This window comes from Neodiprion virginianus, chromosome 5 (assembly GCF_021901495.1).
Source record: "Neodiprion virginianus isolate iyNeoVirg1 chromosome 5, iyNeoVirg1.1, whole genome shotgun sequence".
In the NCBI taxonomy this organism is placed as follows: domain Eukaryota; kingdom Metazoa; phylum Arthropoda; class Insecta; order Hymenoptera; family Diprionidae; genus Neodiprion; species Neodiprion virginianus.
Genome location: NC_060881.1, coordinates 18,376,706 through 18,404,466, shown reverse-complemented (window position 1 = coordinate 18,404,466; position 27,761 = coordinate 18,376,706). Strand labels below are relative to the sequence as shown.

The 27,761-nt window shown below is 37.0% G+C and overlaps 2 protein-coding genes across 7 annotated transcripts; one reads left to right on the top strand and one right to left on the bottom strand.

Moving 5' to 3' along the window:
* Positions 1-5,457: 5,457 nt before the first annotated feature.
* LOC124305582 (uncharacterized) lies at positions 5,458-18,170 on the bottom strand. Its single transcript, XM_046765161.1, has 25 exons — positions 17,819-18,170; positions 17,626-17,732; positions 17,467-17,557; positions 16,722-16,907; positions 16,553-16,622; positions 16,228-16,354; positions 15,504-15,579; positions 15,087-15,205; positions 14,835-14,903; positions 14,549-14,738; positions 14,239-14,418; positions 13,878-14,041; positions 13,747-13,835; positions 9,523-9,731; positions 9,326-9,432; positions 9,168-9,258; positions 8,841-9,026; positions 8,674-8,743; positions 8,353-8,479; positions 7,340-7,415; positions 6,971-7,086; positions 6,715-6,783; positions 6,396-6,585; positions 6,074-6,253; positions 5,458-5,839 (listed from the first exon to the last, which is right to left on the bottom strand). Exons 1-25 carry the CDS (start codon positions 17,994-17,996, stop codon positions 5,655-5,657), a joined length of 3,252 nt encoding a protein of 1,083 aa, XP_046621117.1. The 5' UTR covers positions 17,997-18,170; the 3' UTR covers positions 5,458-5,654.
* Positions 18,171-22,144: 3,974 nt separating this feature from the next.
* LOC124304620 (uncharacterized) lies at positions 22,145-27,656 on the top strand. Of its 6 annotated transcripts, XR_006908234.1 has the most exons (9): positions 22,149-22,602; positions 23,396-23,513; positions 23,645-23,950; positions 24,068-25,518; positions 25,591-25,746; positions 25,821-25,994; positions 26,070-26,278; positions 26,578-26,801; positions 27,157-27,656. XR_006908234.1 is itself a non-coding variant. In XM_046763089.1 (7 exons), the coding sequence occupies exons 1-7, from the start codon at positions 22,369-22,371 to the stop codon at positions 26,262-26,264; spliced, it is 2,631 nt and encodes an 876-aa protein (XP_046619045.1). In that variant the 5' UTR covers positions 22,148-22,368; the 3' UTR covers positions 26,265-26,326. The 6 variants fall into 6 exon arrangements, 4 of the variants coding, with proteins under 4 accessions (XP_046619047.1, XP_046619045.1, XP_046619046.1 ...); XM_046763089.1 differs by lacking the exons at positions 26,578-26,801; positions 27,157-27,656 and having other exon boundaries at positions 22,148-22,602; positions 23,648-23,950; positions 26,070-26,326; XM_046763090.1 differs by lacking the exons at positions 26,578-26,801; positions 27,157-27,656 and having other exon boundaries at positions 22,148-22,602; positions 24,074-25,518; positions 26,070-26,326.
* Positions 27,657-27,761: the final 105 nt, after the last annotated feature.

The window sequence follows — 27,761 nt, the reverse complement described above, 5'->3', positions numbered from 1 at the left end:
TTTTGTAGAATTTATAAAAACTTGCAAAAAACGTGCGAAAGAAAAATGAATGGTAAAAATATAAGTTTCTCTTGTGAGAAAAAAAATTTAACCCGTACCTACTTCAAACCCCGTAACTTCGGTTACGGTGGATATATCATGTACCGTTACAGAGCTGAAAAAGAAAGAGAGAGAGAGGGTAGAGAGAATAAGGGGAAAAAATTAGGTACGCATAACAGGATAAAAGTAACGGGTTTTCAATTCGTAAAATGTTAAGCTGGTTTAAAACGGTCTTGAAATTGTGAAAAGTTCAACCCGTATTTACAACGAAGAGTTGAAGATAAAGTACCGTACAACCTGCATTGTAAATTTACACCCGAAATCCTTCTCACCTCAACCAGTGCAGCTGTTACATTGGTAAATCGGCACAAGCTGGAATAATATATTTTAGCTAGTGACAAGACTGTCAGTTTTATGGCGTTAGGGACTGGCCGCAGGTAACCCGCCCTGTTTGCAGGTCGGACGATGCTAACCCCCTTTTCATTTGCATATTTTAGGTACAGGCTAATTTTGTGCAATTTACAATACGGTGCGAAAAATAAGGCGGTAACGTTTCGGCCAGTTTTCTCTTCCTCGACCAGTTTAAAACCATTTTTCACATTCAAAGTCAATTCGGTGCGAATTTTCTTGCCGGGTAATTTTCGGAAACTCTAAAGAGTTGGGTCAAATTTTGATAATCAGTGGTTATCGCATTTCTCTTAGAATTTATTTATTATTACTCCTCGCAATTTATTTAGCATGATAATATTTCACGGGTGTTTTGGAGAATTTTTGATTAATAGGACGTTAGTTCCAAAATCTGAAATACGAGCTGCTAAAAATTTTTGGTAATCATAGTTTCTATTAAAGCATTCGAAATTCAGAGTTTTTATCCCATTTTTGTGTTTTCCAGTTCTTACCAGATAGCATCTGCACAACTTCTTTAGACACTAATTTTGTTTTTTCTTTTACCCGCTTTTGGGTTCACGTTGGAATTTTTATAACCTATTAATTGATCCGGCATCACAAAACAATTTGCTGTAAGAAATGTATTTGACTTCTTGAATATTCTTCGGAAAATTTACGGGGATCTAATTAGCGAGCAAAGTTAGCCCAAAAACGTTAGAATCGGATCGAAAACACTAGAATTTAATAATTTTCAACGTTTTAACTACACGAGGTTTTTCAAATTGTTGACGCCCTTCTTGCGTTAGCTTGTGTTAGATTCAAATCGATTAACATTCATATTTATTACAAGTGGGAATACTGTTTCATATATGTTCTTCATTGTTGACACAAATAAAATTGAAAAAGATTTCTCAGGCGGTTAGTCTCATCAGTTCTCTTAGTCTCATTAATGCCTGACGCTCATAAAACCAATTTGTTTTTTTTTTTACAATATACGCAAAAATACGAACATACGGAATCCTTTTCGCAGTTCGTCTCAGTCGTCGTGAAACGAGCAGCTTTTCGAACTATTTTTTTTCCCCGTGGTTTGGAAATTTCCGACGTTTTTCAACCAGCTGAACATATCGACCCGGGTTCGTGTTTTCTTTCCTCCGCAGAAAACGGGGAAACCGAAACTGTGGGTGGAGTGCGAGTGAATCGAGGGCCAATCAAACCGATCGTGGTGAGTCGGCTGGCGGAGCTGTGGGGTCGGAAAAACTGCACATTGCACTCCATAATGGGCGAGGGGATTTCCCCCTACTTCGAAAGACGAGGGGGAGAACGTAAAAAATATACATATTTATATGCTTCCATGTTTGCGACCGTTGTAGCCAAACAATAATCAATGACAACCGGCATCTTATTTGCACTGACGACGATGAGCTGGACAAGTTTTTTTTTTTTTTTTATTCTCTTTTCATGAGGCAGGTTATAGTGAAAAATCAGTACTTTTCCTCGGCTTTGTCGAGAGATAGTCTTTGAGTTGAATGTTTGTTAAATTTTCGTGTTCGTAAGCTACGAAAATCTCTTCAAAAGTAAAAAAATTGAAAGTACTCGAATTTCAAACGAAAGCTTATACGTTGATGCTCCATTACCAATTGGTTGAAGGTGCTTGAAAATTTAGTGGATTTGTTCCATTTCAGTCAACGATGGCTCGTTGCATTCAAAACACTATTATTTACAAGGTCGGTAAAACGGATCTTCTTTTTTTCCAGTGATCAATTTACTCTTGCCATTTGTTAATCGTGATTAATAGCGATACAATACTGTTGAATTGTACATATATCGAAGGATGCAATACATTGAAAACATAAAGTGTTTCCATGATTCATCGAAAATAGTTTTGTGAATAAAATGAGCCGTCGCAGAGTAAACTTGAACCAATTTAACAGATTTTTAACAATTTTGAAGCTATTTCAAACGGAGATTCTGTATCAGCTAGCCTTTTGTTTATAATTCTAGTGTTTTCAGTGTTTGTATTCTTATAGAGATTCTCGAAGCTTTTAAGTATTATAATTCAAAAAATATTCCACGTCCAACTATCTCGTTGCAAACTTGATAAAAAGTTCACATAATTTTGGTCATCAAAGAATAATCTCTGAATATAAAAGCATGTTGTGCGAAATGTCGTGGAAACTATATTTTTTAATCTCGTAATTTGTTGAATGGTTTATCGAATCGTTTGAACGATACTGCGAAGGTGTTTTCAAAATCTCACAAATTCTAGAAAAGCTTATCTACGAGTGAATCAAATTCGGATCATCCTTTTGAATCACAATGTTGAGCAAATTAGCTATTTTGCTGGTATTTTGAAAGCTAGTATACCGAATAACCATGATAAACATAGGAAGAACGAAAATTTTGAACAGACCGACATTTTTAGAACTTTTTTTAAGAAATCTGTTTCTTATTTGACTCGAAAGTTCAAAATGTATTTATTTTCAAGGTAACTAGTTAACAGTTCTTTCGCGAAATTTAAAAAATTCAATTAAAATAACCTTACAATTAGTTTTAAATATTCATTATGTTAACGCCATCTTACAGAATACGCTCGAACTGTAAAGGATCATTATTGATGCTAGTTGCAGCCGAAACACAATAAGGGGCAGCGATGTAAAAGAATATCATCAAGTCTTCGATTTTTGAAATACTTATTCGAAAGGTATTGATTTGGAAAAAAGTAAACAATTTTCTTAACTTTCACAAAATCGTTACCAAACATTTTTGGCTCACTGGGTGTTAGAGATAATTAGAAAATCTCGTTGGGGTTCAGACTGGTTCAGACATAGCATTATAAATTGTTAAGATCCGTTGTATGTTGAAATATTCGACCCAAGTTCCAAACCTTTTCAAATGAATTGTAATCTCAGAAAGATTTAAAAACTGTTGGTAACCTGATGAACATAAATTTTAGAACGATTAAAAATATTCGAAACACTTCTGAACTATATATAATATTTTTCAAATTCGCATGGTGTATTTCTAATTGACTTTGAATTGCCGTGAAAGTTTATGATAGCACTGTCGTGAAATAAAATGAATTTCTCGGGATAATTTCAAAATTATACAGCTCCTTTGTTAGGTCATAAAACCTTTTCATCGACCGGCTTGAAGGTCAAAAATGACTCACGTGTAAATAAGTAAGCAATTACAGTGTCGAGACACGGTGTGAATCCATTTCATTTACGACTGAATCCTGAACCAGACGGACTAGCGTCGGTATTGATTTTACGGAAGCGACTTACTTACTAACTGTTATTGTTGTCAAGTTGGTTGGACATCTTGTCCGACCGCTAATATATTCATACGTCATCACGGTGTCTATCGCCCCCGGAATAAGCAACCGAAATGACGTGACCATATAGGTTAGCGACAGGTTAGCGAATAAGGGATTCTAGGGAATTTAGGGAATCTAGGGATTCGCTAACTACGAACTTCATTCGTTCGCAAGCCTCAAATTTTGCGACCACTCGAGTCAACGGATCCCTACACCACCTAAGCTATCGCTAACAGTGCCTAGATATAAGAACGATCGATCTAAGCCTTTTGACTTCATTTGCGGCCAGAAAAAAGGAGCAGGATCGTTTTCTCACAATGTCTACCAGGGTAGCGCTAGTGACATTACTGTCAGGGTATATCTAGGGACCTTGCTGTCAGGTTCATGAGGTTCATGGGGTCCGTTTGTTATTGTCTATCTATTCCTCTTGTTAGTTGTATCACGCGATTACAGCATTCCCCTTCTTAAATTTAAAAAAAACCTGACATCAGCAACTCCTGCGTCTCTAGCACGGACTTATGGACGGAGCGTAAGCTAGGCTTGGAGGCGGGGGGTATGCGCCTTGGGGAGAGTACATGTGATAGCACATCGGCCATATTGATGAGCTAAGTTTTCGGGCGCCACGTTTAAACGATTGACTTTAGGCAGTATTACTTTTTTGGACAGATCATTGCCATAAACCATTTCCTCGGACTGTATAAGTATGTACGAACTCAGCTTCAATTGTTTTTGTATAAGAAACTGTGCAAGCAAGCACATTTTTTTTTAAATCCAATTTTGATTCCGGCGTACATTCTATAGAGGTACAAAGCACCTGTACATAGAACCAGAATAATACTCAGTATAAATGTATACAAAGAAAAAACCAAACCTGAATGAATATAGATACAAATACATCACTTGTTATCACAGCATTCACATTATTTACAGTTCCAGAAGCGTTACTTGTACTTACAGGTGAAATGTAGCCTTATTCTCTACTTCGACCTCACATTGTTTTTGTGATTATGAAAAAGATCTGTTTTTGCAATTAGGGGCTACACAATAAGGCATGTTGTATTATTCTGAATTCTCAGTCCATGATCGGCTACCTTCTGACCTAACCTATACAATGATAAACAACTGCACGTGCGTATACATCCGTGTGCGTCCGTGGTCCGTGGTATACGTATATCTATTTAGCTCATCAAGATGGCTGACGGTTCTGATTCCCTTTCCTTCTTTCGCCGCATCCCCGCATAAGTCCGTGATCTCTGCTGTAGAAAGATTTTCCAAGATTGTCATGATTGAAAAGTGAACGAACCAATTAATGTAGTAGCGACACAAAAATTGAAGAAAAATCACCATTCCAGAACTTTGGTATCATTTTTAAATACGAGTCTCGAGATGTGCCTCAGTGAAAGTAGAATGTAATCTACATGTTACTCAGGTATGAGTGATATTCTACAGTGGATGGGTAATTGTTCCCTGCGATGAGAGTAAGTCGTTTCTGATCACCTCTGCTCTAAATCGTAACTATTCAAATGTTCATGCTCAAGAATATCATGAATCAAAGTATTAATGGCGATTTATGACAATATGGAATTACTGCAATTAGTTATATAGCCTCTACAAAAATACAGTGTCTGATATCAGTTGACACGAATATTGACACACTTTTGGCATGATTGACGATTTTCATGAGGATAGTATGATTGATCATCAACATGCGAATGTTCTTACTGCAATCCTTTTTATTTCGAATGAAAATCACAAAATATACTCATAATAATTAACATTAAAAGTGGTAAACTTCTCCCGCAACTCGAAATAATTCTTTTCCGAAACCATATGCGTAACGATATTTTTCCTCGGTAACAAACTAACGAAGCTCGTATACCTCGATTCTGAAACATGTATGATTAATGTTGCCTTAAGCAAAATCATGCTTCCGTGTGCGCCTCTCGATCCTTACTGAGATAGGAATCACGGGTCTTAACAGAAATTCTATCTTTATCCGTACATCTTTGTCTGGTATTACGTTATCCTGTCTTATAACGTATTTCCAAAGAATCGTTGCTGCAATTGTCTTTAAGAACATCATAGCGTACTTCGATCCTGAAATTGAAGCCAACTCGTCAACTCTCATTCAGCCATTTTCATCGGCAAACTACCATTCTATCCACAAGACAGCAGAACTATTCTGATTTAATCAGTCAATTGATTATTTCGTTCAAAGCGTTTGTCAATCTTGAAACATACTCCATAAAGCTACATGAATAACTCAACCAATCCCAATTAATCATCAGTATAATGATATTTAACTATTGTCAGAACTGGTGTTTCCCTTACCGATACAATTTCTTGCACCGCCACTGAACGGTAAGTAGGAGAATGGTCGTTGGTTCGCGAATCTTTCAGGTAAGAATCTGTCCGGGTCGAATGTTAACGGATCTGTCCAATACTTTTCACTTCTGTGGACTCCTATAATGTTGAGAGCGACCGTACTTCCTTTCAGCAGAGTATACTGATCTGAAAAATCAGTGTTCATTTATGAAGTAACTCCGCGTACACCTCGTTGCAATACATATTAGGTACAGCTTTAACTTTGAAACCCGGTTTTTTGAAACATACGGTAGGAGATGAATGAACAATGTGACGAAAGCTTGCAAACCTAAATCCAAATCGTCGCTCAGCTTCCGGAAGATTATAGGTGCAACTGGGAAGAGGCGCATAGTTTCTTTGATCACTCTTTCCATGTATATCATGCTTGACAAGGCTTCAGGCGTGATCTGTAACTCTCCACTGTCATCGTATGCTGAATCTCCTCCAAATATGCCAGTCAATTCCTGGTATGCTTTTTCCTACATACGACGATATTTAAATGCGAATAATGGAATGACTTCGCACAGCATTAAAGATACATAGCATGAAATGCCTGTGTACGCAATATTTCGACTACAAAGTCAAGGCAATTAGTATATTAGACACACCTGAACATCTGGGTGAGAAGCTAGCATCATCATCAAAAAGGATGCTGTTATTGCAGATGTGTCACTGCCCTGTAAAAGAAAAATTCGAAACGACTAATCATCATATAATTGCGTTAGCCTTCGCTCATTTTGTCATAGTAAAAATGGTACGCTTACGTTGTTTCTTTCCAGTTTGTAGTGAAATTGACCATAGTAATCATTTTTAAAAGCCACCACCTTTGAATAATATCCAGTATGTATCAAACGCAATACTCACAGCCGTCATCATTGTATCGACTTGTTCCCGGACCGCTTTATCTGTCAGGATCTTATTGTCGTTGGATAGTTTCAGAAGACCATCTATCAATGTCTCAAAGTGTGTCGACGAGCTATCTGTAATATAAATGCGAATGATAAATATGAAGATGGCAGTCGTTACACTTGCGTAAAGTAAATCACGTGCAGTAACCTAAAATCATTCATCTGTCATTGTTTCAGGAATGATGTTTAGGCTTTTCGATTCTATGTCTGACTATGACTGTGAGACTGTTTTCGGATGTTTTTCTTCGAATACAAATGATGTCACAACCAGTACCGTTAATTCTTATAGTACTTCACGTCCATAATGAAACTGTCAGTTGTTTACCTGCAACTTGTTCATTGTCGGCTGATTCCCTTTGACTCATACGCTTGTGAATTTCTTTTTTCTTCTCTCGTATTATCTGGAACAAAATTGCAGAGGTCAATGACTAGTTCCTTATATTCTTGAAACTCCTATGGTCAATACTGGCGTGGACTGATTGTGAGACCAGGATTAATTTCTATTCAACCAAGATTCGCGGCATTGAATCATCGTCAATTATCCGTAGGCCAATATCATCAAAGCTACCAAGAATCATTTGCCCAGCCAAACTAGCCGCTATACTTCACATATATAATTAATGCATCATATCTTGTAAACCACTAATTGTAACCAGTTTTCGACGAAACTTGCACACCCTGACTTCCCAGGGAGAAAGAACGTTTCCTGTAATTTTCGAACAATTCCAGTTATTGAACATCAAAGATTGTGAAAATATTGTTCTTTTTCTTCTTCGTCATTATCGTTCCGTGCCGAGCCGCATTTCTTTTTTTTTATAACAGATATTACAAAATTAAATCTAGAGCTAATAAGTATCGAATTTACGGGTAAGTAACGTTGCTTCGCTTTTATATATACACAGGATAATTCATGGCTTAATTCTAGAAAGTATCAGACTATAGATGGTTGCCCGAGCCTAACTCGCAAGCTTAAAAAATAGCCTGATCGACTCATGAGATTCTTTAAGAGTTCGACTAGCGATGTAGGACTCGTGGGAACGACAAGGCTCGTGTGATGATCAGAAAAAGACAATTCTTAGTCACTGCTATTGTTTAAAGAAAAAAAAATAAAATACAGTATTGAAACGGTCGATAAGTCGATATCATCTATTCAGTACAAAATAACAAGCAAAATATACAATATACAAGTCGTTGAGGCAATGTCGACACAAACATTAGTCTTTGGCTATCAGAGCACTAATTGTACGTCAGGCATTTGCATGGGCGAAACTCTCCGATAAAATGACGACACGGCCGATCTTAAAAGAAATGGAACGATTCTAGAGATTTCGTACTTACATTGTCAGAAAACTCATGCAGAAACTTGATGTTCTTCTGTTGTTCCTTGCCAAGTTGCGTTCGGTAGAAAATAAAGTCCGGATACAGCCAGGGACTGGTAATCCGTTTGACCACTCCTGAAATTACGCTACGAAAACAAAACATACGGTAGTTTCGTCCCAGGAATAAAACCGGTTGCTCAATAAAAGTAGTCTATTATTCAGATAGTGTCATTCCGTAAAAATTACATCGCGCGTAGCTTGAAGTTTTTTGACATTGTGGATGAAATGTGGATGAGAAAGATAATCTTTACGTCAATAAAATTCCAATTGTTGAACTTACTTTTCTACCACCTCTCCGAAGTCACAACTCTCGCTCGTCTGTGCCTCTAATTTTATACCCATAGCCGTTTCTGTGATGTAAATTATCATATACGCGTCATTAGTCAGGGATAAAGTATGTAGGAATATGTAGTTTAGGTCGCCCAAAACATAACTGCAGTGACCTACCGCATATGACGTCCAACGTACACAGTGAAAGGTATTTATGTATTTGAAATTCTGGCCCATCCAAGTGCCGCTCCAGTTTTTTGGCCATTATGGATGACTGGGCGGAAAATGTATTTACATAAGACTTCAGAATCATGTGATTGAAAGATGGCTGAATCAGCTTCCGGTGCACGTTCCATACAGACCCTGTAATAAAAAGACTTATCGAAATGCCGCAAAAACTTTGGATTGTCGTTGAGAAGTGATGCAAGTTGCGTGATTCAGAAGCCTTTATCTCAATTGACTGGATTCGCAATTTAACGACGAAGTGACGTATTATTCGCCTACCAGAAGCCGTGATTAATCCATCTCCCAGCCAGGGCCGCCCGAAGTCGTAGAACTCGTTTTTTTCTGTGGTTTTTGAGCTGAGAAACAGTACCTAAAATTTCGAATCAATTCATTACTGGAATTTCGTACTGCGTTAGATCATTATTAAATCATTTTACCTTCAGTTGTTCAGGAATAACCGTAACGAAGATTGAAATATTGCCGATTGAGGTTTTGAAACATGGAGGATACGCTTTTCCCACTTCGAGGATCCTTTTCAAAGTAACTGTAATGACATAGATTGTAAAACGCGATGGTTTTATTAGCTAACGAGGATTCTGTAACTGCGAAAAAATGTCACTCCGTAATTATATACCTTCGGTGCCGCCCAACGTTAGATACGCGACGCCTATAAAAGGCAACGTTCGTGGCCCTTCTGATTTAGGTGCATAATCAGAGAGAGGTCCGATTAGCAAAAGCTGGATCGCAACGTTGATAATATTGTAGAATATAAAGCACGCCACCACACAAATCGCTGCCGTCAAAGGGTCCATTTTGGTATTCGCGAGTCTCGGTAAGGGACGTCTGTCACTCGGTAATTATCACCTATTATGACGTAGAAAAGTCAACGCGTTATGTTTATTGAATAATTCCTGTCACCTTATAGTACTATTAACCAAGGATAATTAACATATCCGCCTGTGTTTAGACTGAACTGATCTATGAGAGCCTAAGTTAGATTCACTGCTCTTTTAAAGGTAAAGAAGAGCCTAATTTATTCCCCACTAAGGTACTTACGGATTACGTAATATTGTTAAACAAGACCCAAGCATACAAGATCTATCATTCTTGACCACTTACATGAAGTCAATGAGTGCGGATAAAAACTCATGACTTTAACTTGAGCCCATATACGAGAATCGTTACTTATACACAGCTTCACAAGTATAATGATACGTATCTGACATTTGAGACTGATGGAAGTTTTGACTTTATCTTCGGCACATGTATGTAGGATCACACCTGAAACCGAATTTCACAGTTTGAATTCTCTGAAATGATGACAAATTTTCCGATATCCAGAAGTATCGGTACAGAAATTATCTCTATAATATGAAAGCACGCGGCGTGAAATGACACCGGAGAATTCGAGGCTCCGCTAAAATTGAGAGAAAAAAATCCCACTATCGAGACGCGTATAATTTCATTTCGGGTAAACAATAATTTTCCACGTCTAGTGGCTACCAAGCAGTATTTTACGCAAAACGAAACGATGTCTGAAGTAACTGACACATAATTTAACCGTCAGATTAATCTTAAAAACTGAGAATTTATCCCGCGAAAATTAATAATTGTATGCGTGTATGAATCACGGAAGTCTCACGCAAAAAATGAACCGTGTTTAATTCACCTAAGCGAGAGATTGCGTGAGCTTCGGGTGAGATAAGGTGTCATTATTTACTCGTACTTACTTATGGATTCTCTACGCGTAAGATGAAATAATTTTAGTTGTGAATTTGAAAAATTTATCCTACAGGGCATTCTTAGTGTACACATTCGGCAAAATAAAAAAAATAAACATTCGTCCCTTTTTCCAACTTATTGTAATACTTGAAGAAATTTTCGGTTTTATGAAAACAAACTGTTAACGAGGCCGTCTCATTTTGAAATCGATATAAATCGATGCGACGTAAGTCTTGTCAAAGGAGGTAGATTCAAAAGCTCTTGGTTCTCATCTTACTGAAAATGTGCAAGCTGTTTCTAGTCAAAATTTATTTGAAAAAACACATTTTTATAGTCGAATAAGAGACTTTAGTTATTCTTGAAAACCATCGCAAAAACAATATAATTCTCCTAATTGATCGAAAATATTAAGTCACGTGATCTTTCCTTTCTTTTTAAATAATTTAAGAAATTGTGAATAATTTTCGATAACGTTTTGCAGGAATTGGCCCATATCACAAGGAATGCCATATATGTAACCTCACAAAAGTGTTTTGAGAGACAGTTTATATCGAAGGTATCCATTAACTTTGAGGGTCTTTTGAAATTCGTGTATCCGAATCCAAATCTGTTAACGTGTAGAGCACTAAGCTGACATCAACGAAACTTATACCTAATGGAGTGGTCAGTTACGAAACTAAACCTGTATCCGCCATTTGGTCATTAGATACTTTAAAAAAATAGCACAACAGTTATAGCATTTTTCTCAATTTCATGCAAAAAAGGCAGTATTAATATCGCAATTTCGTGTCTCAAATGCAAAAATGGGCTTGAAAGCCTCATTCTATACGCAATTTTGAACAAAAACGCTCCAATCCATTTTCATTTGTCGCAGAAATAAAGAAATGTCATGAGATCTACGAAATCGTAACAGTAAATGGCAGACTATGTTATCTTTGAGGTCATAAAACTTTCAAGCGAATTTTATGTTGGATCGTATTTCCGAAAAATCATTGCTGTAAATGTCTTCTTTATCATCATCAAGCGTTATACTTCGTTCCTGAAAATGGAACAAACCCGTGAAGTAATTCTCAGCAAATTCAAATCTATGTCCTTGTATATCAATTTTATTAATTATTCTATATCAAGAAATTTTTTACAAAACAATATGTATAACCGACAAAGCTAAATAAAGATCTCAGCTAATCCCAACAAATCATCACTACAGTGACACAAAAGTGTTACCAACTCTTCTCTATTTCCGTCACCAATATAATCCTTTTGACCAGCACAAAATGGTAAGTATTAACAATGGTTGTTATTTCGCAAATCTTTCGAGTAGAAATCTCTCCGGATCAAATTTCAAATATTCGGGTCAGTAAGTCGCAATAATAATATCGAGTATAAACGGCGCGTTGTATCTACAGCCTCCATCATTGTATCAACATAATCCCGGATCGCTTTGTCCGTCAGTGTTTCCTTGTCGTTGGATAGTTTCAAAAGATTGTCCACCAGTAGTGAGGTTGAGCCATCAAGTTATCTGATACGAAAAGATAGACGAAATTATAAAACCGGTGAACATCATGCATAACTCAAGTATGAGTCTCCGCGTAAGCGGTGTTGAAACCTTTCGTCCCAACATCAAACTGCGGCAGTTTCCAGATCTCTTTCCTAAAATTTGTGAGGCCGAAAGCTTCAGGGAAGAAAAGCACCGTTAATGAACGAAAACGTTCTTGGGTTACTTTACGTCTGTATCCAAAATATGGTCTATACTGTATCGGCACTTGCTAGCTGTGTCTTATTCGTTATCGGCTGATTCCTTATGAGTGTAACGTTGGCTTTTTTGAAGTTGGATTCTTTATGATCCCTACGCTGAGTAATTCGTTCATTTCTCTCCCAATCACCTGGGATGGACCAGCAGGAGTCAGTCACTCAATTCCCCGCAAAGCTTATCTTGTGGGTTGTTTTCAGCAGTTTCCATTGATCGAGAACTCCAAAAATAGCTATTAGTTCAATTACGTAGTTCTCAGACGTACTTGTACTTTTTGTAAGTAATAATGAATGGTTACTCGAGTATAATTCTAAGGTATAACGTCAGTGCAGATGGTATAATCGTTAGGGGCCAAATTTTACCGTGCAAAAATTTATCGCGCATAAGATACCGCGCGTATAAAACGTGTGAGCGGTTTTCGGACAACAATCGCCGCGCAAGGATTTTTTTGCGGAATGTGATATTCAAAACGAAATGATGCCGGAAGTAACTGACACATGATTTAATCATCAGATTAATCTTAGAAACTGAGAATTTATCCCGCGAAAATCACTAATTGTATGCGTGTACAAATCACGGAAGTCTCACGCAAAAAATTAACTGCACATGATTCATTCAGGCGAGAGATTGCGTGAGTTTCGGGTGAGATAAGGTGTCATAGTTTACTCGTAATCATGGATTCTCTAGGCGTAATATGAAATAATTATATTTATTAACTTGAAAAATTTATAATACGGACCATTCTTAGTCAACTGGACCACATTCCGCAAAATGTTTACACAACGAGGTCCCACATTTTCTACTTATCACAATATTTGACGAAACTTTGGTGAATTTTTTCGGATTTTGAAAATAAACTGTAAAGGAGGTACACTTCATTTTTATAAAATCATTATAAATCGATATAACACGAGTCGTGTCAAAAAAGATAGATCCAATAAGGTTGGATTTTTTGGTTAACTTACTTAAGCGCGGAACTCTTGGTTCTCATCTTACTGAAAATGTTAAACCCGTTCCTAGTCAAATGTTGCTACAAATCTAAAGCACATTTTTTTTTTTAAAAGACCTTACCTTCACGAAAAAAAACGAAATTGGATGTAAATTCGCTCCCCCAAGTCATAGATGATGCTAAATTCCCACAAGAAAAAAGTAGAGGGAGCGAATTTACACCCATTTACACTCGATTACTACCCGAAACAAACTTTCCAGTTTTGGCCCAATGCGATTGATTTCGATAAAACCGAAGGTAGGGTCAAATCCGTGGAAAAATAATTTGATACACATGTACGAATGTGCGGTGTAGTATTTTTTTATTGAATGACAACTTATACACGACACCTGCCGATAATAAATGATACTGAGAGTAAAAAAAAAAATTCCCACAACCTGGTATAATCGTTCTCCACACGTAAATATGTAACGATATTATTTTGTCTCTCGAGCCAAATGGGGCATACTTGGCTCCTCAAAAATCTCTGAAAATGACAAACGTTAATTTACGAAAATTTATGCTCTTATATGCGTCTCTTGATCCTAATTGCGATTGGGACCGCGGGCCTCATCATAAATTCCATCTTCAATCGTACATCTTCCACTGGTGTCGCTTTATCCACTGCTAAAACGTATCTTCGAAGAATCATCGTTGTGAATGTCTTTATTAACATCATAGCGTACTTCGATCCTGAAAATGGAACATAAATGATCCAGTCATTTTTTCTAGTGCACCTATATTCATTGTATCCACAATTATTGACAACAAAACTTTTATTACTCGTGTTATTCCAAACATTTTTCCGTTTTGAAATATCGACCAGTTCCATTAGATCATCAGTATAATGATATTCGATCATATATTATCAACTCGGCTATTTTCCTCACCTATACAATTTCTTGGACCGCCACTGAATGGTAAGTATGAGAATGGTTCCTGTTGTGCAAATCTTTCAGGTAGGAATCTGTCCGGATCAAATTTCAAAGGATCTGGCCAGTATTTTTCATTTCTATGAACTGCTATAATATTGAGAGCGACCGTACTTCCTTTTGGTACAGTACAATTGCCTATAATATCAGTAATCGTCTAAGAAGTAAGTTCATGCACGTATTTACAACAATGTATTACTACACGGAGCACAGTATTTGCAAAGATGTAATAGTAACAGAACAGATAAGGTGACGAAAGCTTACGAACCTAAATCCAAATCATCCGTCGCCTTTCGGAAAAGTAAGGGTCCAATTGGAAACAAGCGCATAGTTTCTTTGATCACTCTTTCCATGTAGGTCATTCTCACCAAGACTTCTGACGTGACGGGTGGTTCTCCATTATCATCGTCCGCTGCATTTCCTCCAAAAATGTCACACAATTCCTGGTACGCTTTTTCCTATACGATGGTATCGAATGCGAGTAATTGCACGTGTTAACAATGACATAGAGATACTAGACTGTGATGTCAAAGTAATTAGGAGATTAGACAAACCTGCACACCTGGTTGAGAAGCAAGCATCATAATCACAAAGGATCCTACCACTGTCGTTGTGTCACTGCCCTGCAAAAACGTATAGGAACGACTGATCGTTACACAATTGCGTGTACCTACACTCATGCTGTCTACTTGACGTTGCCATGTGCATATGTTTCATCTTCCCGGTTTATAGTAAAACTGACTATCATGATAATTTTTCAAAGCAATTTGGAATAACATCCGATATGAACCGGACGCAATACTTACAGCCACCATCATTGTATCAACCTCTTCCCGGACCATTTCATCCGTCAGAATCTTATTGTGGTTGGATAGTTTTATAAGATTGTCTATCAGTATCTCGCGATGATTCAACAAACTGTTGGCTGTGTAAGTATGAACGTTAATTATACAGTTCACGGTTGTTACACGTACGCGAGATAAGTAAATCGCTCTCAGTAATATAAAATAGTTCATATGAGTTTAATGTTTTTGTGAATCACGTTCAGACTTTTCGGGTTCATAATTCAGGTTTTTAGTGTCTGACGAATAGCCCTGAGCCTGTTTTCGGGTATCTTGCTTTAGACGCAGACGGAATCGGAATCAGTACCTCTTACTCATCCAACTCTGGTTAGAATTTTTCGGGAACACGTTACGTCTATAATGAAAGTATGTGGTGTTTACCTGCATCTTGTTTATTTCCAACTGATTCTCTTTGGCTAGTACACTGGCTTATTCGTTCTTTCTTCGCCCGTATTACCTGCAATGAAACCACAGAAGTCACCAGCCCGCCCCCTGTCTATTCTTTAAGCCAATACTAGTGCAATCCGAGACCTGGTTTGTAGTCTGTCTAACTTCATTCATTATCTGTCATACGATCGTGTTTCTTGCGTACTGATAGTGATCGCACATTTTTTACGTCAAATAGACGCTAGGTATTGCGGCTAGGGCTAGAAACGTACCCATTCTCAAGCAGTGTCGGCAGCATATTGCTCAACACAAAGCTCAAACACCACGTTGCGATCACTTGTGCTTGAAAAATTGTCAGAGTTACCCCGCCAAATATACTATGGATATATCTATACAATAAAAACAAAACAAAATTGAACGTGATGGATTCAGAGCCAGAGACGAGTAGCAATAAGTACTGAAACAGTTCTTCAAATTCATCTTCATGTGTTATTATGACCGTTGCGGATTTCTAAAGAATAAAGGTAATATAGATACTTTCAAATGCCGGTTGATGTTCTACACTCAAGTTTAAAGTGACCCTTAAAGGAATACTCACGAACTTTGCATCGGAGCACCAATGCTAAGTGAAGCATTTGTGAGAAAGAAACTCTATAACTAGCAGATGATGAAAGGAGTGTCCAAAGGAATTAACACAACCTGCAGATTTCATACTTACGTCGTCAACGAACCCGTGCAGAAATTTGATATTCTTCTGTTGGTCTTTGCCAAGTCGCGTACGATAGAAAATGAAGTCCGGGTACAGCCAGGGACTGAGAGATCGTTTGGTTATACCAGCGATGACCCTACGTAAACAGAACGTATAGTATTTTCCTACCGAGAAAATACTTGGTCAATGCGATCTATAAATTTTTCGGACGGCATCATCGAGTAAACATTTTATAATGTAAACTTCAAGCGTTTGGACATTGTGCATAACGAGTCAAAAACTAACGATAAGGAAGAGGACCTTCCTGTTAATGAGATTCCAATCATTGACTTACTTGTCCGCTGCCTCTCCGTAGTCACAATTCTCTTTCGTTTGTGCTTCTAAATTTATACCCATAGCCGTTTCTGAGACATAAAATGATAATTTATACATGTCATTAGTCAAGAAAAAATGATCACTCAAATGTTATTTAGGTTGTTTAATACGTAGTTTCAATGACCTACCGCAAATGACATCGAACGTACACAATGAAAGATATTTGTGTATTTCAAATTCTGGTCCATCCAAGTGACGTTCCATTTTTTTAACCAGTATGGCTGTCTGGGCGGAAAATATTTCGACGAAAGACTTGAGGGCTATGGAATTGAAAGATGGCTGTATCAGTTTCCGGTGCACTTCCCATATTGACGCTGAAATAAAAAACTTTTCAAAATTGTGCAAAAATGTTGGATACTACACAGACTCGCCTAATGCGCGGGTTAAATTTTTTTTCTGCAAATTTAACAGTACAATGTACCTCTCTTCCTTATTTCGCTACTCTTCATCTTCTAAATCCAACAAGATGATGACGAGGCTGATGATTGTAAGGATGATAGAGATGGTATGATAAACATGATTACAATCATATCAATTTATTGACGATTTAACAATAATGACTCGCGTCGGTATGCCTGTGAATGATCTGAGTATTTGTTGGTACGGCAATAATGGTATGGTGAGTATCGTTAGGATCACGAATTAGATGAAGATGAAATTTTTTCAAAGTATATAAGTCATATATTCGCACATTCGCTTAATATAACTCATACAGCCAAATTGCTCGTGTGTTTCCTTTCACCACCGTTGTTGAAGAAACCAAAATGAATGCGATATAAATTCAGAAGATCTAAAAAATTGTGCGATCCAAGCAAGCTATCCTATTACTCTAATATCTCACGTTCAAGTGTCAAAATACGATCATTCACCTACCAGGAGCTATGAATATTCCGTTTCCCAGCCAAGGCCGCGCAAAGTCGAAAAACTCATTTTTCTCAATGGTTTTTGAACTGAGAAGTACAACCTGAAATGGTGAAATAATGGATGGCTGCAACTTTGATCTGCGTTGAATGATTATCAGAATTACTTTACCTTCAATTGTTCAGGAATACCCGTGACGAAGATTGGAATTTTTCCCAATGACGTTTGAAAAGATGGAGGATATGTTTTTCCCATATCAATGATTTTCTTCATAGTAGCTGTAATTTCACATATTACAGAACACGACGAATTCATTAGCTACTAGATATTCGCTAGCTATGGCAAAATGTCTCTCCTTAATTACCTTCAGCGCTGCCCATGAAGAGATAAGCAAGACCTATGATAGGTATACCCTGCGGTCCGTCAGACTTAGACGTGTAATCGGAAAATGATCCTATTTTCAAAAGTTTCACCGCCACTTTGATAACGTTGTAGAGTATGAAGCACGCCAAGGTACAAATCGCGACCGTCAAAGGATTCATTCTACAATTCGCGAGTGTCCGTAACGGTGGCTGTACGATATTTGTTAATCGCTGGTTATCAGCTTTTGCGGTAAATAAAAGTTGACCGTTTGCTCTCTATGTCTTCACAGAATGAAACCTTTCGTCGTGTATATTACTAACCGTAGGCAGGTGTCACTTCTGCCACTGTTACGACCGAACTAAACTCTGGAGGGTAAAATAAGATTCGCCGTTCTTTTAATGACTTAAATAACATCGTGATATTGTATGATTCCCCCTAAGGCATTCTCAGAATACGCAATTCTTTCATACGACACTCAAGCTTGTTATTTTTTATCGCTCATGTGAAATCAGCGAGAGCAAGTAAACAAAACTGATTTTCATCGCAAGCCCGCATTCAGAATTACAGGCATGGCTTGCTACTCTATCTAACTTGGTAAGTACCTGAACTTTGAATTAAACGATTACATATTTTTCGAACTGTTCAACAGAGAATTATGGCTCAAGTAACTGCTACGTGATTGCGTACTCAGATAAATTGTGGAAACTGAAATGAGAGTTGGCCCCATAAAAGTCACTCGTATGTGTTGCAAAGCATCCAGCCACCGAGGTTGGCATTGAGAGAGAGAATCACCAACACTTCTAAGGTGATCGACACATGTTAATGTCACAAGAGCTAACAGCGACCACGGACATAGCCCAACCTGAAGATAATCTTTTTTCCACCTTCAGCATCAGCAGCGGCAACACGGCGCGAACTGGATCGAACCAGAATTTAACTAAAAATATGTACGAGAAGGAACGACACCTTGCTAGCAGACCTAGGGATGGAAAAGTGACGCGAAAAGTGGACTTTCGACTCTCCGATCGAATTTGAATCTCTCAACTTGTAAAATCGATTAATCCATCCCAAGTCGTAGATTGGATAAATATCGTTGAAATATATCACAGTCACATCGGGCTCAGAGTTCTGATTTCCTAGCTCCAAGGAGGGTGGCGGCTAGGGTAATTCATACCTCCCAAGTCTGTGAAAACAGCGTCCAAAGGTAGCTCTGGCAATTTATTGTCCGAGTCTACAAAATAGGCAGCCTCGCTATCTTATTATTATGTTACCCAAGTCCGCAACAAGGCGGCTCTGGTATTTATACGTATAAACGAAATAACTAGTTAATCAGAATGTTTCGAGTTGGCCGAGCCAACAGTCTGTCTACCTAAAAAGAGAAGTTCCCTTCTTTATAAATTAAAATTTCACTGTCAGCAGGGCAAAGATCACTCACGATAACGTGGTTGTACGGGCCAGAGGCTTGCACCACCTGCAAACATTACAATGCGTAGAAGTCATAGTAATGTTACACAAATAAAAATGAACCGCCTATCACCTACTTAACCTTTCATCTTTCGTAGCGCTAGTAAGCGCGTGAGGTCTTCAGAGACTCCACGCTGTTAATGCAATATCTTCATCAGCAATACAAATATAAGGTTTAATATTAAAAATTGTGGTTGTGCGAAATGTGTGGTTTATACGTCTGGCAATAAGAACTTACGTGTTGCAAATTTCAATTTCATTCCTTATTATAAATTAACAATATTTCATCTCAGAAGGCGAAAAACCTGAAAATTTTACCCATGCAAATGGTTCTTTTTCAGCCTAGCTGCTAAGACGCAGTTATAAACTAAGAAAATAATCCATGACGCAAAATTTTTCAATAAATGAGTCCAGTTGTTATTGCCTTAGAGAATCAAGTACCCTTTTCGAGCAACGAAAAACTAGATGTAATGAGAAAAACGAACTAAATAAGTATTTATAAATTCCCAAGTTTATGTCGTTAATATGATTTTAAACTTTCGTTAAAATTTCAATTGACCCAAACAAACAAATGACTTTACGTTTAGTTCTGTACCACAAAAAATATTCGTTCCCGTTATACACCATGGAAGATTCCTGGAAGATACTAAAAACAACAGCACCGGAAATTTTTTTCGGAGCAATGTGTAAAAAATGAAAGGCATTGGGTCTCTACGGCCCGCACGCCCCTAATGAAGAGTTAGGTAAGAGATTTCGTGAGCCTAGGGTGAGATAAGGTGTCATTATGTACTCGTGCCTATGTTTCCATTCAAGACGAGTAAAAATATCAATTTTGAATTTTCCATATTCATCATATGGAACTGTTATATATCATGCCATAGACATGGAGAATTCATACATACAAGGTGATTAACAAAAGATGATGAAAATTACAATACCATATATCAAGCATGAATTTTTATTACAAGAATCAAGCAGGATAGGATGTAAAATTTATTGTTCAAGTTGCTAACTACGATGTAGGTAAGTATGTTACTCATGGTGAATAAAGAAGACCATGCAGTGGCAAGTGGACTATCCTTGAAACATTCTTTACGTTCTTTTCAGAACGAATGGTACTTTTTTTTATAATGAAGCGGTGAATCGTATAAAGACGTAATACCTGAATCAAATTCGTAGAGTATTAGGCTTGAATTTATAATCCGCACTTACGCTTACGTGTGCAACAATGGTTAACATGATTAAAGTTATTCTGGGCTTTCATCGAATACATATGAGGTCATCTCATCAAAGCGAAGTCTTATGAGTGAATCTTCAAGTAATTTGAGCACTATTTTTTAACATAGCACAACAGAAAATTGTGATTCTACCAGTGGATGGCCACTATTAAGATTAATCGCACGTCGAAACATATTTTCTGTGACGCAAGCTATGTAAATGACACTGGAACTTAGTAGAGTCAAGCTACCTCGGTTCTTTGACAACGTCAACTGTAAGTTTCTCGGTGGATTTTGCAGATCTTCTTCTGAAGCAGCGTACAGTAAGCCTAGTCGGCAATGGTCGCATTTTAAATGCTTTAAGGTTTTTATGATTTTTATTTTATTCTAACTTATTTCAAGAATCCATTCATTACTTACCTGTGGAATGTCCTTCGGTTATATTTCTTCTTAGCAACTTTACAATAGTCACATCGACCCATTATTCATTGATTTTTAACTAACATTAAAAATGATGCTGGAAAAAAACTGTCCGATTGAAACAAACCGCGGTCGGCTTATTGCGTTGTTGACAACATATGACCATAACGTGACACTGTCATTCGACCATAGAGATATTATAAATAGAGTAAGTAAAGTGAACCGTATAGGCGTCCAAGCAAAAAAAGAGTCCGTCTGACCTTTCCACTTATGCTAAAAGATGCTAACCCCTATACCTTGCCTACTGTTTTTGCGTTTATTGAAGCTATTTATAATATCTCATATTAGGGTGTGTCATTTTAGGGCGATATTTTTTTTTTTCTTTTGTTGGGAAATGGGAAAACTTCAATACCGTTGAGCTACCTCTAAATATTTTTTGACAGCGCTCCCCTTGCGCGAGGATTTGTTTTCAGATGCGAACTAAAGACTTTTCGGGTGATGAGCAAAAAAAAAAATATCGCTCTAAAATGACACACCCTAATCTCATATACGACTGACATACTACGACAAATGACGTCACACGTCTCGTTGGTCCCATTAACATTGAGAATGGACCGCGTGTTCTCCACCTAAGCAATGCACGGAATATGTCCGCCGCTATGCAAGCGAGACAGAACATGGATTTCAGATATTAATACTATAAAAACGAATACAATGAGATGAAAAAAATGCGATATTAAAGAGAATGGGCATTGTCATGATGGCTAGTGGATTTTAAGCCAATTGTACATTCAAGCGGGCCCGAGGACCGTAAATGAATTTTTTTACATCTTGTACAAGAGTAATAATGTTTAGCTTTAGTAATAATGTTTGGGTTTCTTGGGTTCGATCCCCCTTTGAAATTTTTTGTTTCTAAAAATAATTTTCCCGAAAATATTAAATAAATGGGCTTTCATGTTAAAATTTAAAAAAATTCTTTATGAAAAAAGTGGTTTATCAAACCCTCCATTGAGCACCCGTTACCTTCGTTTTATACCCACTTGTGCAAGTGCCAGTGTTCCGGCTATGTATTTATGTCTGGAGACCACGGTCTTTAGCGGTTTGCGACAACGGCCAAAAATAACGAAATTTGAGGTTCTGTAACTCAGCCCTACTAGATAGTAGCGACGCAGTGCCGAAGCCGTAAACTACAAATTGATTCAATATCTGAGTCACTCCTAGCCTACCTCCACCACCAGAGTTGCAAGACCTGTGTGTAAGACCGTGCCGTGGACTCTCTGGCTCTTAGATTTCCCCACCTTATAAGTTCCCCGCTACCTGCGGTCAAAGTTGTAGAGTAAACTGCAAAGCTAACCTCAAATGTTAGTGCAGCGAGAGTGTAAGTTTCACGTCGACTTATACAGAAGAAACTACCATGAACTTCTAACGATAGCTTGTAGCCATATCTACAATGCCCAGGTCTTGTGTTGTTTCCAAATGCAAAACTGGTTATAAAAGTTTGAAGGTTAAACGCTCGGTTTTCAAAGCACCATCGAATGTTGAATTGTTTGACAAGTGGAAAGCGGTGTTACCGGAGGGAGTTCGTTTAACTGCGACGAAATTTGTCTGTGAAAGACATTTCAAAGAAGAAGATATCGTTAGAAGATATGTTAGATTCGATCAGAATGGTCGAAAAATTGCAGATGTAAGTTTATCACGTTTATCCGTAGTTACCCTCTATAATTTTCAACTTCTCACTACAGAATAAAATTAAACAAGGTTGAAGTTGGTAACTTTTACTTAACTGAAAAGTGAAACAGAAGAAGACACCATTTTTGAATTTTTTAGTGATTGAGCTTGACTTGTTTTGTTACGATTCTTTGAAATTGAGACAATCTAACACATTTTCAGTTTCCACATTTCCGGAAAACCTGGGAAACTTGAAATAGTTAGGGATTTTTGGTTCTACGTGTAAAATCCATGGAAAAGTCATTGAGTTTCCTCAAATTCTTGTATAAACTTAACTTTTATATCATTATCCAAACGTTGAACTTTCAGCAAAATTTTTAGCATACCTGTGTATAATGACTAACCATTCAATTTTGAATGAAAAATTCAAATGTAACTGAAGTGCAAGGACTTGAAAATAAATAAAAGATAACTTGTAATGATTGTCTAATTGTTTCATTGATTATTTCAATTTAAAAAGACACAAAAGATGTGTGGAATATTTTAATTTTGTAACGTTAAATCAATGATATACTTTTAGGAAAAATCGTTTTTTCGCTACTTTAGAGTTGTCAGGAATTTAGTAAACTATTATAAGCAAAATATGTCTTATATTTTTTATTTAATGCAACACTTTCAAAGCCATTGCAAAGCTGTAAATTAGTAATTCTTGTCCATGTTATGTTAATGTTACCAACTTCAATCTCACAATTAAATACCTTGTGCTTGTTTTTTGTTCGCAAATGGACGTTTTGTGTTACACTCAAAAGGTTCCCTTCAAGTGTCCTCGATTGGCGGACCAGGCTGTTCCGTCGATATTTACTCCCGATGACGAGACTGCTCAATCCTTTTCTTCAGTCACCAATTACAGCGAATTGTCAGACTCGAGTATGTGTATGTCTACATACTTTTAAACAATCCCCAGTCGAATTACATAATTGGTTATCAAGATATAAATTCCTAAAATTTAGAACGTTTTTCAGTTATCTACTCGAGTAAACTTTCTTAATTTATTACAGTAGTCGAGAAAAATGATTCTCAGACATTCAAAGCCATGGAAGCGTCAAATGTTACTCATGAGGAAGTAAAATTGGCGGAAGAAAAACCATTGCCACAATTTTCACAAACAGAAATTGAAAATGTGAGAACATCACCTGCATCTAAATCACAGACTGGAAATTATTTAACTGTGTTACTGAAAAATGAAATGAGCATTTGTACGGCTGAAGACTCTGAACTAGTCGCTGTCAATCAGGCTCAAATATCAGAAGAACCAAAAACATCTGTACATTTGTTTGATGCACTTACTTCAAAAATCAATCAAGGTTTGTTTACAATACTGTTCATCAATAATCGTCACGAAGTTTCAGATTCCCATTATTCCATTAGTTGAAAAGAATCACTTGTCAAAAAATATCGTTATCTCGAATGTTGTTTTTCAGGTGAAGATATTTCGAAAGCCAATGAAAATGACTTCTCGATTCCTACAAGTTGGACGGTTATAAATCAGCTTTCCCCAAACAAGCAATGTGTTACAATCACCCACACACGATATATGAAAAAAAACGGTGTGCATCACCCGATCTTTGATAAATATGTCACAATTGATATCGATAATCGAATACGATACTTTATTTCGGGACGCGTTGTAGAAGCGCAAGAGGCCGGACTGCAAGAAACTTTATTAAATAAAATAGAACTGACCAACATTTTGAACAAATTTGGAAACATCAATTTGTGTGGAGGTTTAGGAAACGTTGACACGCAATATCTTGAACTGAACAACGAATTCAGAGATTATTTCGGTGATTTGCACAGTGATAATTGTTCTCTGATATCAAAGATGAAGCGATGTCGCAGTTGTATAAAGCTGCGGAAAATCGCTTTTCAGAGAAAATCCAGGTACAATAACGATCAGCCGATACGACGTATGCGAAAGGCTATGAATCCGATTGATCAGAGATTGTTGCTAGCATCACAGAAGAAACTGAAACGTCAAAAACGTAAATTAAAACGAATCATGGCCGAAAGAGAATTGTTGAAGAATTCGCTAGCTGAAAAGACCCAAGAGTTGACCAAAATCAACAACGAACCGTTTGATGAAAAGTGTTCAAAACTCAACATCCCAGCTGCTCAAAGAATAACACTGAATGAAATAATCGCAGCCGCTTCCACAACCAAATCCAATGGCCGACGTTATTCGAACGAATGGATAATGCAGTGTCTTTTGTTGAACATAAAGTCGCCATCTTTGTACGAGTATTTAAGGGTGAATAACATTCTACCGTTACCCTGTTCAACAACTATTCGTCGATATTTTTCACTCGCAAACAAGAAGTGCAACTTTGATCAAAATTTCACCGAGGTACTGAGGCGTAAATTTGACAAACTAAAACAGAAAGGACTTAAACTGGACAGTCTGATTTTGTTAAAGGATCTCGAAACGAAAAATCCAATGGATATTTCTGCAGAAAGTCCAGCCTATGTCAGTGTATCGGATTTCAGAAACGACGTCCTAAAGTCTCAAAGTGTCAATGATCAACCCACGCACGGTCTTGTTCTGATGTTTCAATCGTTGACGGACAGACAGACTCATCCCGTTGCAGTTTTCAACGACGAAAATCCTATCCGAGGTGAACAAATATCAAAATTAATTATCGAGGCGATCGCATGCCTAGAAAACTGTGGGGCCACAATTCATGGCGTTATCGCTGATGATAAAACGATGAATAAGAAAATCTGGTCTTCGTTGGGTGTCGAAGGCTCGATTAATGGCATCAAAACATGGTTTACACACCCTGTCGATGAGAGCCGCAAAGTTTTCGCATTTTCCAATGCGTTGCACTTGATAAGATGCATAAGAGATCAATTATATGATAATAAACGACTGCGTGTAAGTTGAAGAGAAATTAATGCAGTGCTAAAAAATATTTTTGTATGCCTATCCTCGAAAACATGATTTCAGATAAATTCTCGTAGTAATTACATTGAGTGGAAATATATCCAGGCTTTATTCATTCTCGACAGTGATGAAGCGAGGGCTAGAGTTTGTCCTGAAATTACACAGAATCATGTAAAATTGGATAGCACATTAAGAATGTGCGATTGTCTTGCAACGCAGGTGATTTACTCATATTTTTTAAAATTCTTATTGTAATTATAATTTATGGTTACGTTATTGATGGATTGATTCAGGTGTTCAGTAATTCTGTAGCAAACGGGCTCAAATTTTATTTGGATCGAAACTGTGATTCATTAATCGGGTGTGAAGAAACTATTGCATTCTGCAAACGCATGAATGACATGTTTGATGCCTTGAAGTGTAACGCCGCAAATCAAGGACTCACTCCTGATTCTGCCAATCTCAAGGTGAGAGATTGATAACATGTATAATACATGTAAAATACATTAGTTTACTGTTGTGTCATTTATTTACTTTTTTAGGTATTGGACGATTGTTTGAAATGGTTAAATACTTGGGAAATTGCGCAGTTCAACGGCGAAATAACGGCGGACGAATTTTTAAATACAGAAACAGCGCACGGGTTGCGTGTAAGCTTAACGTCGACTATCGAGTTATGCAAATATCTGACAGGGAGACTCGAATTCGAATGTCAATTTGCAGGTGAAGCAAGCTAAAAGACAAGGCAGAGGTGTTTTTTCATACGATTCATTAAAAATATTCCCGTTTCAAACGAAAATTATTAAGATTCTTTTCCTGTCTTTCCTTTAGATACATTTTTCAGCTTTCATTCAGTTATCGAGGGTGTTGCATTATAAATTGACTGACATGTCTTTTCAATAAGCATTAAAAATATCAGTTTTCTAAAAGTTGTATCAATATATACACATAATGGCCATGATTGTGAAATTAACAATAAATTTGCGTCAGCGCATGTTGGTCCCAAACTCCAAAAAGCCAGTCAAATTTTGAAAGAAGCTTCTTTTCTAGGGACATTTGACTGTTGGGGTAGTGTAGGAGTTCATATAGTATGTATTATGACCGCGGATGGGCAAGGTTTCTTACCTGACTTAGGAATTCAATTCGTTCTTTAGCGTCAAGAGTGTCGCATCATTAGCTTGTGATACGCCAAAAAATTCATCGGTTTGAAACATGCGTAGAATGATGAGAAGTTGACCGATTTGGATTCTGTAAAATGGATTCTTCCCCAGAAAGTAATTACAATCTGAATGTGTGAAAACGCGAAATTATTATTAACAATATATGAGCTAGTAGATTAATAAGAAAGGTATTCGTATTTTTCTTGGTCACACTCTAAAAATTCATGATACCAAAAGCAATAAGTCAAATGTTCCATCAGATCCCACTCTGCAACCAAACAGAAGTTGTTGAAAAAAGATTTGTTCAAAACGTATCAAAAAATTAATTACCTATTCAGCTTCAGTTATAATTTTCATGCACTTCAATCTGTACATATTCCACTTTCAGTTTTTCGTAATGGTCCTGTATAAAATACTGTTTATAATTGGTGAAAATAATTCTATTGATCTTTCTTTCCAACTTTTACAGAATCTACAAATTTTGACTAAACAACAGAAATTTCTTATGCAAGAAAGGAAATTTTAATATTTTTGTAAACAGTATTAACCAAAAATATTAACGTAAAGAATGACAATATTGAAACAGAGATGTTAAATAAATTCAGGCATCCATACATTGTGCCACAAAATTTGAAAAATGTCAATGTTGAATGGGTATCGGAGTTCAGACAAAGGTGGAGCCAAGTTAACAGAATGGAAAACATATTCTTCGAAAAATTCACGACATTTGTCAGATAACGATTAAGACATTTTCACACTACATGGAAATGAATATTCATCATTATTGTAATAGTGATTAATTACTTTATTCCAATCCTCTTCTTTCCCAACCTTTTCATGTGATCCATTTATAATCGTCATTTTTAAACGCATTTCATAAAAACTGGACCAAATCGAATAACCTTTTCATAAAATAGTCGTCCATATTGAGATTACCATTTTGTATTTTGGTTTTTTTTTTATTTGTAATCAGTGGCCTAAAAATCTCCAAGCTGGAAATTTCAAAAAATTTGAATGATTATTCGACACATCAGAACCATTTTGTGCGATATTAGCGCCGCCAGTTTGATGTTT